The 17,499-nt window shown below is 36.8% G+C and overlaps 1 protein-coding gene across 1 annotated transcript in view; it reads left to right on the forward strand.

The window, feature by feature from the left end:
• GatC (glutamyl-tRNA(Gln) amidotransferase subunit C, mitochondrial) overlaps nt 1–17,499 on the forward strand; it is a 69,022-nt gene that overhangs the window by 39,412 nt on the left and 12,111 nt on the right. The window contains exons 3-4 of the mRNA XM_090412290.1: nt 1,496–1,665; nt 13,349–13,452. Coding sequence (XP_090268416.1) covers nt 1,496–1,665; nt 13,349–13,452 — 274 coding nt within the window. The remainder of the gene's footprint in view (nt 1–1,495; nt 1,666–13,348; nt 13,453–17,499) is intronic.

Below are 17,499 nucleotides of genomic sequence, written 5' to 3' on the forward strand. Positions count from 1 at the left end.
CACTTTTCCTGTTACGTCTTTATTATGAGACAAAGTATTTAGGGAAACTTTCTCTAATGTTTCGTTTTTTGCTTCCAATTTTATTTTTTGGCACGCTTTGTGCGCTGCACTCTCATTATGATCGTAAATCTTTTTTCTTAATGACATTAGCTGTTGTTTGCGAGATTCTCTAAAATGACTGATTTTACCATTTGTCCACTCTGCTGAAATTTTCATTTCCATGTGTTTGCTGATGGCAAGACTTCCGACATCACGACACACTTTACAGCCCAACATTTTATTCTTGACATACAGCTACTCGTTTCTCTCGCAGAAGTCATTTTTCTGCAAAAGAATCCAACATTCGGGCTAATCATTATCAGAATCTGCTTCCTTTTGACCAAGTGGATCTTCGGGCTTGGTTTCATGATCCTCTTCACCAAGTGTATTTTCCGTGCTAGTTTTCTGTTTTACAGGATCACAAGTAGATTCGACAATTTCTGCTTCTTCAGCCTTCCTTTTTTTTACTGATTGGCATAAAGTAACTACTTATTTTACTCATTTTGAACAATGATTGCACTGATTTAACTTACATTAATTCAAAACTCACATGAACACCTGCTTGTTGCAGAGTGAATATAGAACTGATAAACTGATATTGGAGGAAGCAATCAGAAATGAACACAACTACCTTTTCCGGTTGCATACCAACCTATGTAACAGGAAAGCAGCGTACCAACTTATGAGTAATCAAAACCGAAAATTCAATTCATGAACACAGTACCTTCTACCAGAATATTGATTACATTTATTAAAATATTAATACATTTTGCTGTCAATAAATTGCAAACTTTTAAAAACTTAAGAAAAAAGGTGCCGCCAGAAAAAAAGCACTGGTGCTATCCCACGTAGATAGTCCATAATGCTGCGATCACGGTAGCTGTGAAGTATGGTAAGAATCTGTGCATTTGAATCAGCATACTTCTTTCTCGGAGTTTTTGATGGATGACCGGCCAACATTTGAGTGCAGTAAACTTGTAATGTTTGTTATCTTTGGAGAAATCCGATAAATTTCCAAATGGTAGGATGGGAACTTCTGTGTCATCTCCTTCTGAATTATTTGTTTTTAGTAATTCATCTTTGGATCATTGATACATATTGATGTCATAAGTTAGTTGCCATTGTCTATGGCGTTGTGGTCTTCCAATGTATGAAATAATCTGTGAATGGTAAGCTTTCTGGAAGTGGAAATTCATACAATTCTTCAAAAGCACCGACAACTACATCTGTCGGAACAAATGCAAGAGCCAATATCATTCTTAATTTCAGTGCAAAGTCGGAATCTTCTTGGTAACATTGTTGCAAACCATTCTCTTGAATTTTTCAGTAGATGTTCTGACTTAGATGAAAGTCAGAACATCTACTGAAAAATTTAGTGTTTATTTTTGTTTAATTTATATTTTATTTTATTTCTTTTACTTGCCTTTATTTATTTATTTTCTTTTGATAATTTCAGCCTACCAAAATCAGTCGGTCAACTGCAGAACACTTAGAAAAGCTATCCCTTTTATCTTTTTCAAGTAAAAGAGGACTCCAGTGTCTAGAAGAAGCGATTCGTTTTGCAGATGAATTGTTTTTGGTTGATACGACCAGTGTGGAACCCCTAGTTACAGTATTGCAAAGCAGGTGTGCCATTTGATATATCAAATACACTTTCCATTTTAATTAAAAAAGTAGCATTTTGCCATGTAAATTCACTACTTATAACTATGACTGAGACCTCTACTATGTTTGCTAAACTCAAATGAAAATAAATATGGGAAAATCCATAATGAAAATGTTATTATACCTAAATACTTAAGGAATTGACAGCGTACACTAGAAATATAAATTAAATCAACTTTAATATATACGTTCCGATATTTCGGCAGCGTCACGTTGCCATCTTCATGGGAACTTAAGATAAAGACAAGTGCACGCAAGTACTACATAACAGCAAATGAGAAACGAAGCGCGGAAGCTACCATTTTCCTAAAGTCCTGAAGGTGCCCCCTGGCATGCTATATTAGGTGTTCTTGGCCTTTGGCCTGAAGTTCTTCTGATGTATGTTTCCCAAATTTGGGACAGTCTCATGGATCCAAATTTGTTGAGGTTTGGCATGTTCCTAAGGGCTGAGGCTGATTCCATGAATAGTCTTTCATATTTGCACTTGCTGCAGTGTATTACTGTGGCTTTCTTCCACCTTATTCTGTGGCGAGTATCCAGAGCATGGTCTGCAAGCCCAGAGTGGCTGTACTGGTGAAATTGGATGTAGTCCTTGTGTTCTGAGATTCTGATATTTGCTGTCCTGCCTGTTTGGCCAAAGCAGGACAGTTTACAGCTGCAAGGGACCTGGTATACACCAGGTAGGTCTAGGGGAAGTGGTTGGTCTTTAGTGGAGCGGATAAGGGATGCCAATTTTCTATATGGTCTGTAACAAGAGGTCAAGTCATGGTTTTTTAGGATTTTGTTGATTTTTTCCGAGGTGCCTCGGATCTAGGGAATGGTGATGGATTTAGAGTAAATTTTTTTTGTGAAGTGGGGGAGATGGGTTATGGATAACTGGTTTTAGTATCGGGGGGGGGGGGTAGCCATTGGCTGAGAAAGTGTTAAGGATGTGATTTAGTTCGGTAGTTAGGGCTTGGTCATTTGAACAGATTAGTTTTGCCCTATTGAATAGTGTCTTAATTCCATATTGTTGTGAGTTGGGGTGATTGTTGGTGAATGTATCTGCCTGTATGGGTGGGTTTTCTATAAACTGAGAAAACCAAGGTTCCATCAGGTTGGTGGGTGACTAGTGTGTCTAGGAAGGGGAGGCTATTGTTTTTTTCTTTTTCTAGGGTGCTGATTGTTTAAGTGTGTTAAGAAGGAGAGGAGTGTATCCGGACCATGTAGCCAAATAGCGAACACATCATCAATGTAGCGAAGCCATATGGTATTTTTGTGGGGAAAAGTTTAAGGCTTTCTCTTCAAAATTCTCCATAAAGAAGTTGGCCAAGGGTGGGGAAAATGGTGAACCCATGGCTGTCCTCTCTATCTGTTTGTAGAATTTTTCCTGCCAAACAAAATAGCCTGAGTTCATTGTGAACTGAAATAGGGCTGAGATATTGGGAGGAAATTTAGCTTGAATTAGCTCTAAGGTTTCTTTGAGGGGGACATTTGTGAATAAGGAGGAGACGTCAAAACTGACCATTTTGTAGGAAGAGGGTATATGCATCAAACTAATAATGTTGATTAGATGATTCATGTAGATTTAGCATGAATTCCATATACATCGATAAAGCACTAAGTGAGCAAGTCATCCTCTACAGTATGTTGTTTTTTAACTAAGTAATTTAAGGAAATTACAACGTCACTAGGATATACATTAAAATAAATTTTAATATACTTCAATATTTCGGCAACATCACGTTGCCATTTTCAAGAAACTTAAGAACAAGACACGTGCACGCAGGCACAACAAACAGTAATTGAGGAAGAAGCAGGAAGCTATTATTGGGCGATTGGGCTGAAGTCTTCAGATGTAGGTTTCCCAAATTTGAGGCAGTCTCATGCAGCCAAATTTGTTGAGGTTCGGATTGTTTCTTAGGGCTGAAGCTGATTCCATGAAAAGCCTTTCATACTTGTATTTACTATCGTGGCTTTCTTCCACCGTATTGTATGGCAGGTATCCAGCACATAGTCAGCAAGACCAGAGTGGCTGTACTGGTGAAACCGGATGTAGTCCTTGTGTTCTGAAATTCTGATATTGGCTGTTTGGCCAAAGTAGGACAGCTTACAGCTGCAAGGGACCTGGTATACACCAGGTAGGTCTTTAGGTCTAGGGAGGAGAGAGGTTGGTCTTTAGTAGAGCAGATAAGGGATGCCAATTTTTTATATGGTCCCCAGACCTACCTGGTGTATACCAGGTCCCTTGCAGCTGTAAGCTGTCCTACTTTGGCCAAACAGGCAGGACAGCCAATATCAGAATTTCAGAGCACAAGGACTACATCCGGTTTCACCAGTACAGCCACTCTGGTCTTGCTGACCATGTGCTGTCATAGAATACGGTGGAAGAAAGCCACGATTGTACACCGTAGTAAATACAAGTATGAAAGGCTTTTCATGGAATCAGCTTCAACCCTAAGAAACAATCCGAACCTCAACAAATTTGGCTGCATGAGACTGCCTCAAATTTGGGAAACCTACATCAGAAAACTTCAGCCCAATCGCCCAAGAATACCAACATTGCCCACTAGGGGGCACCATCAGGACTTTAGGAGAAATAATAACTTCCTGCTTCTTCATTTACTGTTTGTTGTGCCTGCGTGCATGTGCCTTGTTCTTAAGTTACTTGAAAATGGCAACGTGATGTTGCCGAAATATTGAAGTATATTAAAATTTATTTTAATGTATATCCTAGTGATGTTGTAATTTCCTTAAATTACTTAGTTAAAAATGCATAACCAACATCTAAGGCTTTCCACGAGAATTACAGTATGTTGTGTTTCTTATATCTATTTATTTTTATTTTTTAAAGTTATACTTAAGTTTTATTTTCTAAGAATTTTCTTTTATTTTGGTGATGATTATTACAACACTTTATTTATATAATAAATCCTGAATATGCTAATATTTTGTTGGAGATCACTGGATGTAACCTATGTAAAATATTTGATTTTGTAATACATTCTGGTTATTTTTCCTTTAAAAACAAGTTATATCAACAAATCATAGGAACAGCAATGGGCAATCCTCTTTCTCCTGCTTTCGCCAACTTCTTTATGGAACACTTTGAACAATGTATTTTTGATAACATTTATCCTAGACCTACTCATTGGTTCAGTTATGTAGATGACATTTTTGCTATATGAACTACAACAGTTTCTTTCTAAATTAAATGCACTTCATCCAAGGATCCAGTTCACCCTAGAAGTAGAATTAAGCAGTTAGCCTTTTTAGTTCTTTTAATTCTTCGCCAAACAGATGGTAACCTACATTTCTCAGTCTATAGGAAGAAGACCCATACAGGCCATTATATCCATGCTGAGTCTCATCACCATCCCGTTAAAAAGGCAGGAACTATTATTAAAACACTGGTTCATTGGGCCCACTCCTTTTGTTCTTCAGACAATCTATTACTTAAAGAATTGTAATATATTATTTTCTCTTTTTTATCTAATGGATATAAGAATTCTTTCATCAAAAGAGCTTTAAGTAGTTTTGATATGTCTTCCTCTTTACAGAAGAAATAACGCGTATTCCTATCCCTTATGTGCAAGGCATTAGTGAATGCATAGCAAAAGTTTTAAAACCACTAAATATTTTTGTTGCCTTTCTACCATTTAGAAAAATTTCTTCCTTTCTCACTTCTCCAAAGGTAAAGCTTCCACATCTCAGTTATCCAGGTGTCTACCAAATTCCTTGCTCTTGTGGATTATCTTATTTCGGACAAACAGGAAGATCTGCCTTTATTCAGTTATTGTTTAATTAGCTTTATACATGTACTGAAGATGCCTGTGATACTCAGGAGAAAATTCTACTAATAAATAATATTTTATTATTATTATTACCCAAGACCTCATGGAGTCAAAGACTCATCTGGGAGGTCCTATTATCACACACACACATATCTCATCATACTGTGTCTTAAACACACTCAAACTCCTTGCAGACACCACACTCTCAGGCAAGGCATTCCAATCATTCACAACTCTGCACGAAAAAAACCTGCCTCTCACTCCCATACTCACACCCTCTTTATACAGTTTCCAGGGATGACCTCTGGTTCTCCCCTGATCTCCCACTATTCTCTGTAGAACTTCTCCACCATTGATCTTATAACAACCCCTTACCAACTTGTAGGTCTCTATCATATCTCCCCTCTTCCTTCTCTCCACTAGACTCTGCAAATTACATCTTCTTAATCTTTCCTCATACTCAACATTCCAGAGGTCAGAAACTACCTTAGTCAGTCGCCTTTGGACCCTTTCCAACATCTCTTCATCCTTCTGAAAACCCGGTGACCAAATCTGGGCACAATAGTCCATGTGTGGCCTAATCAAAGCCTTATACAATGGAACAAGAATCTCCCTACTTCTACAAGTCAGTGTCCTCCGCATCATTCCCAGAAGGCTTTGTGTTGTCTTCACAATTTTGGCAATTTTACGTGAGTTAATTCCATTATTATATTTTAATTAATATGAATACTTTTTGTATATTTGAGTCTACAGTTTTTCACCTCTGAACGTTGCTCAACTTTGATTCTTTTTAAAACTTCCTTGTACACTTTTCTTTATAGTATGATTTTCAGTTTTATCCTCTTCTATACTAAATGATCACTTCTTATTTCAAATACTCTATATACTTTTGTGTCCTCAAACCAGCAAGCTATCACTACCAACGATAACATAGTTGGTGCAACTATTTCTTATGTATTGTCTCTTCTCCATGTAAATATGTGCATTCTTTTGTTATAACATGGTGTAAATCTCTGCCAACACTTTTTTTTGTTTATTGTCACACTTCCTTCAGTCAATTGACCTGAATTTATCATGTTCTCCAGGAATGTTTAATGTAAACAAGCAGAAAAATAAAATGTTTTTTTTTTTTCAAAATATTTCTTGGATTGACTAATCATTCTAAAATACTTTTCATGGTGTTTTAAGTGACCAAATGCTGAACCTCGTAATTCAATAGTACTACTTGGAAAAGTTCCATGAAATTGACATTCAAAATTGTAATTAGTCACAGGATAAAGAAAGATGGTTCTATTTATAATAAATTTAGTTTAATCCTTTATCCAAGTGTGAGCAAACAAAGTTTGCGCCTGAAAATATCTTCAGGTCTGGGGTAAGGTAGTACAACACTGGGCAACTCGTAGCAAAGGTGGACCAAGCTAACATCACTCCTATTTCAGTATCTCCCATAATGCAAAACACATCTCCTTGCAGATATGTATAATGCTATGCATTAAGGGAAAGGCCACTACCCAGACTAGTTTCGACCTTTATTGAGGTCTCTTCAGTGGGAGCCAGACCCAGAAGTGGGAGATACCAGGCAGAAGCAATGGCGAGATCATCTTTACCTATAGAAGTTGCCAAAAGGTGTGCCACCTTTTTATTAAATTACTCTGGATTTAGAGAAAGATGATGAAAGTTTATTTTTCACTTGGTTAGACTATAATAAATTTAGTTAAATCCTTTATCCCAGTGTGAGCAAACAAGTTTGCACCTGAAAATATCTTCAGGACTGTAATGTACAACACAGGGCAACTCATAGCAAAGGTGGACTAAGCTAACATCACTCCTATCTCAATATCTCCCATAATGCAAAACACATATCTGCAAATGTATTGCATTATGGGAGATACTGAGATAGGAGTGATGTTAGCTTAGTCCACCTTTGCTACGAGTTTCCCGGTGTTGTACTACCTTACCCCAGTCCTGAAGATATTTTTAGGTGCACACTTGTTTGCTCACACTTGGATAAAGGATTAAATTAAATTTATTATAGTCTAACCAAGTGAAAAATAAACTTTCAAATGGTTCTATTTATTTATTTATTCTTATGCCAAAAGCAGAGACCAGAAAGCCAAATCAGGACCTCATCTGTCACCTTGTGGATGTCCTGGAGGCCATCCATGAACTTTGGCAACTTGGGCAGTCATTCACAATATGAGTGATCGTCTGGGCCACAGGTGAACAGTCACAATAAGGGTGGTCTGACAGTCTTCATTTATGCAGTAGGTAGCCACATCTGTCCTGGTTAGTTCTGATACTGTTGATAGATGACCAAATCTTCTTAGTAAGGGCAAAACTAGGCTGCAGAGTGCAGGGATCTTCAACTAGGAAACCATTTGTTGGAAGATTGCTGGACCATTGTTCTCTCCACAAATCAGGTATTGATGGTAAAGCAGCTGAAGAGAGTTTGTCCATGGACCAGAAACTGTTTCTTGATTTTAGCCAAAGACTAGGTGGATTTATGAGAAGCTGTTGCAGGGGCAGGAGCAGGTTTCTCATTACTTTATTAAATACTTTAATTGAGGCTTATCTTCTTTATATTTGGTGGAGCAATGTTAGCTAGGACAGGCAGCCAAGGGAGAGGTGTGCTTCTCAGTTTTCCACTAATTGTGCACTTGGTAGAGTTCAAAAAAAATCAGCTAATGCCTTTTTATTTCCGTATATATAGGGAGTAGGCGAGGCCATTTTTAGCCATATCTAACTTTTGGAGACTGAGTGGGCAGTTCAATCTCCACTGGTACCCCATCAGAGATAGCTGGCCCAAGATTATCACTAATTAAGCGGCACGCAGTGAAAGTGATGGCTCAACAAGTGCCGCCATCTTGTGGCCTCTAACCCTAACATTCGTATTTAATGTCTGAAATAATGTGGGTTCTACGGTTGATTTTCTTGAGTTTACGGAACGAAAAAACCGAGTTTCCGGGAGAAAAAACCCGCTTGCCCGTGCCAGAGATCGACTAACACGGGAACCAATTGAAAAAAGGCTTAGAAAAATTTCCTCTAGTCGATGACTAGACTCGAAATCAATGAACATCTTGCAGCCAAGCACTGTAGTGTGCAAACGCCACATCTACTGAGCTACACATGATAGAGTTTAGCTGTCTATAATGTTAGTGTCTACACTTCTTTCCCAGAGGGGCACAGTATTCTGTTGCAGAGAATGCAAGGGCTAGTGCAGATGATCTTAAGACATCAGCACCACAACCCAGGTTGTTCCAGCAAGCTGTGACATATTATTTCTCCTTATAATTTTGTTGGACAGGTTGGTGATGTGCCTTTTATAGGTTAGGCTTCTGGTCCAGGCTTACTCCAAGGTATTTCAGGTGAAACTCATGTTCTACCATTTTGCCACAGAAAGAGAGGTTGAGGTGTTGATTCGCCTCTGCATGGTTCAGGTGGAATGCTGTAGATACAGTTTTTGTTGGATTTGGCTTCAGGTGGCACTGCTTGAAATATACCTCCAGGATGTTCAGTTTTGTGTTCAAGGTTGTTTCCAGGTTAGCAAAGGAGGTAGACTGGTGTAGGATCGTGAGATCATCAGCATATATATATATATATATATATATATATTTTTTTTTTTTGCTTGAGCTGGTATGTGGCAAGTCAGACATGTAGATGCTAAATAGTAAAGGGAATAACACAAAGCCCTAAGTTCTATTAATAAGAATAAATAACTCGCCCAGTAAAATGAACAGGAAACAAAAATTTGGACTATGAAATAGGAATTTTTTTTTTTCTCTCTATTCCATAGTGGAATTCTATAGTACAATCTGTACTAAAAAAAAAAAAAAAAAAATTGAATTATTACAGGAATCGTTCATTTGCATCAGTTTTGCAAAGAGTAATTACTGAAAATATATTTAATTAGTTACTACCGTGTTTGAACAATCAAGAAGTGAGTAGAAAAATAAATTTTTTAAGTGATTTTATGTATGGTCAAGTCATGATTTTTTTTTTTTGTTTACTTCATCTTTCATTTTAATTTCAGATATTACTACTGGCAATGAAGACAATATACGTATTATTGTATTGGCACCTCCATGGAGTCTGAAGACTCATCGCAAGAGACCCAAACTATCTCCACAATCTCTCATACCGTTCCTTGAACTCATTAACAAAATACTCACAGCTGACTCTGGCAACCAGAGTTAGTTGTGATGTGGTTGGAATCCAGATATGGACATCAAGGCCTTATAAAGTGGAATAACAACTTCCTTACTCTACTTGTTAGTATGTCTTTCAGTAGTCAAGTAATCTTATGGGCAATCTTAGCAATATGTCCTCTAAACTTCAACTCTCTGTCTACCACTATCACCCCTAAATCTCTGACTTCATCTGTTTCCTGGAGTACATTTCCATTAGGTGCAGTACACAGCTTATAATCTATTTATCCCAGAATGCATAATTTACATTTCTCCACATTAAACTGACATCCATTTTGTTTTGCCCATACTTACAAGCCTGTTTAAATCATCCAATAAGCTCTCTACATTGCCTCTATTAACTATCACTCTACCTAATTTCACATCATTAGCAAACAACTGAAATTTCCTTCTGGACTGTTTTCTATATCATTTACAAATTAAATGGTATAGAAAATTAAGTGGTGGGATCACTACTACTGTGATCCTACCACTTGAATCTTGTCACGCCATTAGTCACCTGTTTTTGCCTTGATTCTGCTCCTCCATATACCACTTTTTGATATTTGTTCTGCAGCCATCCTCTTATTCACATATTATTATTATTATTATTCCTTTTTTTATGCAAACAGGATAGTGAGCTAAAGCATTATCATCATGAAGTAAAAAAAAAACGGTCAGCTTGACTGCATTTAGTGCTGGAGATGAAAATAGTGTTTCATGTCTTGAAGTTAGAATAGTTCTTGTTTGCCACTGCTCCACTTTTAAATTCATTTTGATGAAAAATTTCTTTAAGGTGTTATATAATAATGTTGATGGTTTCTGGTTTAAAGGAAAAGTTTCCAAGATTAAATTATGCAAGAAAGAAAAAAGGCAGATATTATCCCACATAAACAAAAGCAAAGTTTTTAAGAATTATTTAATAATATTTTATTAATATTAATTTTCTGTTGCATGGCAACAATTTTAATTGGTAATCCACCGATTTTTTTTGTTCTACACTGATTATGTACTGTTACTTTCAGTATACAAAATATTTGTACCTTTAATTCATTAAAGTTATCACTGTTGGTTTTATGTGTTAAGTTATTAATTTTAATTATGCCACAGGTACCTCTAATGATTAGACAAAAATAATGTATAATAAATACATCATCAAAAAGTCAGTACAAATGCAACACCAAGAAACTGATATAATAACCTCCTATGTTTACCTAGAACTAAAGATCAGAGTAGAGGGAGACTGCTAAAAAGAAAAATTATACACAGAATTCAACTTGGTTGGATAGCCTTTGGAAAAAAGTGTGAAGCACTCAAAGGAAATATCCCAATCTGCCTTAAAAGAAAAAGATTTGACAGATGTATACTTCTAGTCATGAAATATGGAAGTGAAACATGGACTTTGATGGAAAAAAAAAAAAAAAAGGCTACAAGTTAAGGATTACCCCAGAGGAAAGCGGAAAAATCATTATTCATTTTAGCATTCTAGATAGAAAGTACACCCATTTAAAAGATGCAAATAGCAATGGACAAATCACAGTCCAAGAATGTAATGCTCAAAAATTGACATAGTTGATATCTAAATGGTATCCCAGAGATTGAAAGAGCTACAAGACGACCAGAGAGACAGTGAGAGGATGAGCTTAAAGAGATGGCTGGAATTCAGTAGCATAGAAAAGCTCAGGATAGAAATAAATGGAGAACTTTGAGGGAGGCCTTCATCCAGCAGCGGACTGAAAATGACTGATCATGATTATCCCACAAATTCATAATACATACACTTATGAACGTCAATTCTTTCAGTGACATTTTAAATGGTAGAGGGGGAAGTTAGATGCTGTTACCACTAGTTTTTATAGGTTTAAAAGTGAAAAAATACTTGTTTTGAATCCTGTCTATAACACAAAAAAAACTGAAGAGGCTTTTCAATTGAAAGTAAATAACCAGTCCTGTGGAGGTAGTTTTTAAAGATGAAAAACAAGAAACTAGTTTTTCATCTTTAAAAACAAAAAAGCAGCAGATTACATGAAAATTAATTGCTCTATCATAACAATAATAAGATTTATATGAAGCCACGTAACATGGTCATTTGAACCTAAAATAGGCTGACGATTGAAGTGACACTCAGTAACCAAACTTTCAGTAACCTCATGGTCCGTTTAAAAATTTAGTAACACCAGTTTCTTAGGAAAAGAAAATTTAGGAGAAGTTATACTGTAATATTTCAAACAGAAATAATTATTAAGATATCTGATTTTTAACTTTTCATTATACAAATTCAGTATATATGAATTTAAACATGATTAAACATGCATAGATGCATGCATGAGTGAGGAAGGAGAAACAATTGCTGAAGACTATTGCAATTTAAAGTACGAATGATTACGAAATTTAGTAGAACGTTCCAACTGTGTGGTTCAGACTATTTTGAACCACACAGATGGTATAATTGCATTCCAAGTGCATGCAATTATGCCCTCAACCAGACATAGCCCTAACAGAAGTCAGCCAATACATTCCAAAAAACTGCCTTTAGATTTTTCGCTTATTGAAAAGTAATTGTAGAATAAATCTGCACTTATCTGCAACAATATGGTGACAGAAATACACTAGTTTCCATAATTAAGAAACATCACTCAGAACTGGGTGATGAATTTTATTGCAATTCGGTGGAAAGCAGTATGATATATGATGTGAAAGAAACACCCACAAAAATCATAAATCGTTTAATTCAGTAACAAATGGGTGCATTAAACTGGTCAAAAACAAGAGGTAAAAGTGCCCAGATAAGAAATGTAGTCAATCCCTCAACTCACAACGATGTTTCATACTGTTTATAATGGTGTCCAGGACCTCATCTGGTAATAACAACCACTGCTCCTGCAAAGCTTTACTAAATCCCTCAAGGTGTTGGGAAAGGGGTTTGAGTGCAACAACACATATAGATGTGTTTGAGTTTAGGGCATCCCAAACATGCCCAGTAGGATTAAGACCCAGAAGACCTGGCTCTCCAGTCCATATATATACAATAGTCTCTTCTTGAAGATATTGATACATGAGCCTTTCTTGATGAGGATGAGAATTATCGTCTTGTCAGATAAATGTATTTCCCCGTTGCACCCACATACAGATGAACGTAGGGATCTAGGACCTCGTCACTATAAGTTACAGCATTCATGGTTCTTCTAGGAAGCACATACAGATTGGTACGTCCACCCCAATGAGATGCTGTCTCCACCATAAGTGTCCATTTCACTGATATTAAAGGGATAATAACAATGTCCCTAGCAATACTATGTAGGCTTTGAACTGAAAAGAACTAGGGACATGATATCATTCCTCTAATATCTGTAAAAGGGACATGTATGGCAGAGGTAGTGTGATGGTTTCAGGAAACATCTTGTTGGGTGGATGCACTGACCTGTATGTGCTTATTAGCAGAACAATGAATGCTACAACTTATACAGACAGCTTATACAACTTATTCATCCACACACACATAGGTGGAATAGGGGAAACATTTATCCCTAAAAGATAATACTTGTCCTCATTTGAGTGAAGCTCATGGACCAATATTCACTTTTGTTTCAAAGCTGAATAAATTTTCAGTTTGTTTAGTGCAGTCCATTACAACTCAATATTACTAATGACTAGGCAAGTAAAAAAAAATTTGTTTACTTTCCTCAGGAATTTATATCTCCGAGAAGACAAAGAGACAGAAGGCAAGTGTAAAAAAGAGGTACTCCGTAATTCACTTAAGACTGAGTGTGACTACTTTGTTGCACCTTCAGGTATGTTATCATAAAGATGAAATTTTACCATTTGTTCAACTGATTAATTGGTTGGTATAAAAATGTTTATGCATATTTTGAGGCTCAATAGATTGTGGATGTTAGCTAATGCTAGATATCCAGGAGACTTTCACCTGGCATATAAGGAATGCAGAGAAACCAGGGCTTTTGATCCAATATCCGGCCTCACATTCTTATGCCTGTTAGCAGACATCTAGTTGGATAATAGGATGGGCTGGCAGCATGAACTAAGTTAATGTTCATGCTGCCAGCCCATGAACACTGAACACTGCTGTATTGGCTGATAATGGTGTAAACAAACACACACACACAACGTAAATGGTATTGTAAATGTCATGTCATCTAGGTCTCTGTTGTTATTACTATGTTAAATAATCTGTCTGTTGCTTTGTCATCGGCAAAAATAAACTTCAGTTTTTTTTTTTTCCCCAAACAGTATCTATTTACTGTTCACATAATTGGTGATACTGTGACAGTGATGATTAAAACACTTCGTATACTTCTAAATCAGAGTTTCCCAAACTTTCAGTTCAAAATATTAATAACATCACATACCCCCCCCCCCCTCTCAGGCAAAAGCAATTTGGGAGACATTATAATATGTTATTCAACCACAAATAATTATAGATTATTTATTTTTTTAATATTTGCATGATAATAAATTACAAACATGTGAAACAATATAAATAAAAAAGTTTAAATGAGATGAATGAAATTCATTGGAGAGTTCCAACTATGTGGTTCAAACTATTTGAATTTAAACTTTTAATGCAAACAGTTCAAACCACACAGCTGAAATGCAATCATGCCTTCAATCAGACATAGACCTAATAGAGTTCAGTCAATGCATGCCAATGGACACATTTTGTTTGAAACTTCCTTTAGATTTTCTCATTATTTAAAAATTAATTGTATAATAGACCTTCACTTATCTATGAAAATGCAGTGACAAAAATATAAAAGTAGAAAAAAAAGTCCCTTGTAATCCCTAGTGACCTTTCATATATCCCTGGAAGTATGTGTACAACACTTTGGAAAACACTGTTTCTAAATGATAACTGTAAGACGATTTATTCAGGCAATAATGATCAGGAAAAAGGAGCAGCGGCTTATAGTATTAAACATGGGGATGAACTTTTGTGAATAGGTAGTTTCAATTAGCTTAATGAGAGCAAATTTCAGAATGGAAACTTGAAAAATGCACATTATTTGTGTCTTTGAATGAATCGCAAATATGTATAGAAATAGTCTGGGAAAAGTCAGCGAAAAAGGCAAGGCTAATAATGATGCATGTACCCACTATAATTTCGTGTATTGGATTATTCATCGCTAGCACCATGCCCCAGCATAAAGATCTGCATAAATTCAAAATGTTTACATTCTTTCTTAACTGTACTTTAAATATCTTTTCATTTAATTTGACAAATTTTGCTTTGTTGATTTCCCAAGCCAAGATTATAGTAATTATTTGTTGCAGATAAATCTGTTCCGTATTTGTGTTGTTATGTGACACTTCCAAGGAGTGCAAGGACTCATTTTCGTGTGAGTACTCTGCCTCATACAGTTATCTACACTGTTCATTCCTCCATCTGCACTCAGTACTGCTATTCACTATCTGCTTGCAGCACCATGACCCCCCCCCCTCTAGTGCAACCTGTGGACATCCAAAAGTGGGAGGGGAATCCTAGTAGTCTTGCACTGCTTTGGTAAGATAGTCAACCCTGGATGACTTAACCACAATAGCAATGTCTACCCCACCCCCAAGTTTCAACACTGCCCACCATCTCCTCATGTTTTCTTCCTGAAGTGTCCTTCAGTCCAGAATGAAGTCTTACACTTGCAACATTGAACTGATATTTGTTATCATTTGCTCAAAGAGCCTGTCTGTTCAAGAAGCCTGTTGAGATTCTGTATCAGATCTACAGATCTATCCAAATAACTTCCCTTCCAACACGTGTATTATCATATAACTGCTTATTGACATCTAGATCATCCCTAATATCATTAATATACAACTTAAACAGTGGCCCAATTACAGAACCCTATGATACATCACTTATCACCCTCCACTAAGTCTCAGCAGCTTCCTCTGTGCATTACTTTCTGATATACTTATCATTCAGCCACTCCCCTATCCATGTTGCGAGCCTCTTTTGCACTGCAATTCCTTTCAGTTAAACAAACTCTCATGTGAAATTCTGTCATATGCCTTGATAAAATCCATATATATCATGCTGCAGTAATCTATCATTTATCTAACCACACTAGGAAGACAGTTTGCCATTTTGATAATTGATACTTACTTATTCCTCTTTGCTCCATTGGGAGCATAGGACCTCAACCACAGATCTTCATCTGACTGTTTTGTGCTTCTCTCTTCATCTGTGTCCAGATCTTTCCATTCTTTCTGAAGTCTTCTTCTACTTCTCTCCACCAGCCCATCTTTGGTCTGCTTCTCTTCCTCTTTCCTTATGGGAATAATAAAAAAAACCTGAGAAAGACAGTAAGACAAGCATTAATTTGTCTTTCTCAGGTTTTTTTAATACATTCCCTATCCATCTCCATTTTCTCTGATTGATGTCATACATTATTGGTTTTTGTTTAGTTTTTTGTTTAACTCTTTATTAGATATCTATTCTTGCAATTTTATTTATAGAATTCTTCTTAAACATTTATTATTATTATTATCCAGGCCTCCATGGAGTCAAAAGATTCATTGTGGGAGGTTGTTCATAGGAAACACAAAATTTATCATACCGTTCCTTGAACTCATTGACCGTTCTTACTCTAACTACTCTCTCAGGCAATGCATTCCATGGTTCAACCACCCTCCATGCAAAGAAACCACTCCTCACCTTCTTGCTCACAGCTTCCTTTCGTAACTTCCAGGATGGCCCCTTGTCATCACTCCTTCCTGCTGTTCCACCAAGTGAAAGAACTTCCCAATGTCTACCATGTAATTCCATGTAATTGCCTCTCAACAGTTTAAAAGTTTCGATCATATCACCTCTTCTTCTATCCACCAAACTCTGCAGTCCACATTCCCTCAGTTGATCCTCGTAACTGACATTGTACAGTCCTGAAACCATCTTTGTTATCTGCCTCTGTACCCTTTCCACAGTTAATTTATCTTCTTCAAATCCTGGGGACCAAATTTGAGAACAATAGTCTGTGTGGTCTGATCAGGATCTTATACAACGGAATGATAACTCTTTTATCTCTGCAGGTCAGCATCCTTCTCAGTATTGCAGCAATCCTCTGGGTTACCTTCACCACCTTTGCAATATTCTCCCTGAATTTCAGTTTTCTATCAATCACCACCCCAGATCTCTTGTCTCTCCTACTTCCTCCAGTATAGCTCCTCCATTCGAGTATGCATCCTCCCATCGATATGTCCCAAACCTCAAGACCTTACATTTTGCTGCATTAAACTGATACCCCCCATTCATTTGCCCATCTGTCTAGCTTATTCAAATCCTCTTGCAGGGCTGCCACATCTGCACTATTACTGATAACCCTTCCCAGCTTTACATCATCCATAAACAACTTAATATCCCCTTACAATCCATTGACGATGTCATTGATATAAAGGTTGAACAATACAGGTCCCAGTATTGAACCCTGTGGAACCCCACTTGTAACCTTCTGTTTCCTTGATATTGCCTGACCATACACAACTCTGATAAATATCAGTCAGCCAATCCTGAATCCATTTGACTAACTTGACATTTAAACCCCATGTGCTGCAACTTAAATATCAGCTTATGTGACACCCTGTCAAATGCCTTTGCAAAATCCAAAAAAAATGGCTGTATATGCCTTTCCCTCAACTGCTCTTGTCACTTTATTATAAAAGGCAATCATATTACTAAAGCAAGAGTGCCCCTTAACAAATCCATGTTGATTCTGACAGATAACATTACCCTCATCTGCCCAATGCTATATATGGTATAATGCTGTATATCCCTCACTAATTTCTCCAGGACCTTAACAACTACTGATGCACACAAACTGGCCTATAATTAG

Source organism: Typopeltis vanoorti, chromosome 22 (genome assembly GCF_054136105.1).
Source record: "Typopeltis vanoorti isolate ZY-2024b chromosome 22, IOZ_Tvanoo_1.0, whole genome shotgun sequence".
Lineage (NCBI taxonomy): Eukaryota > Metazoa > Arthropoda > Arachnida > Uropygi > Thelyphonidae > Typopeltis > Typopeltis vanoorti.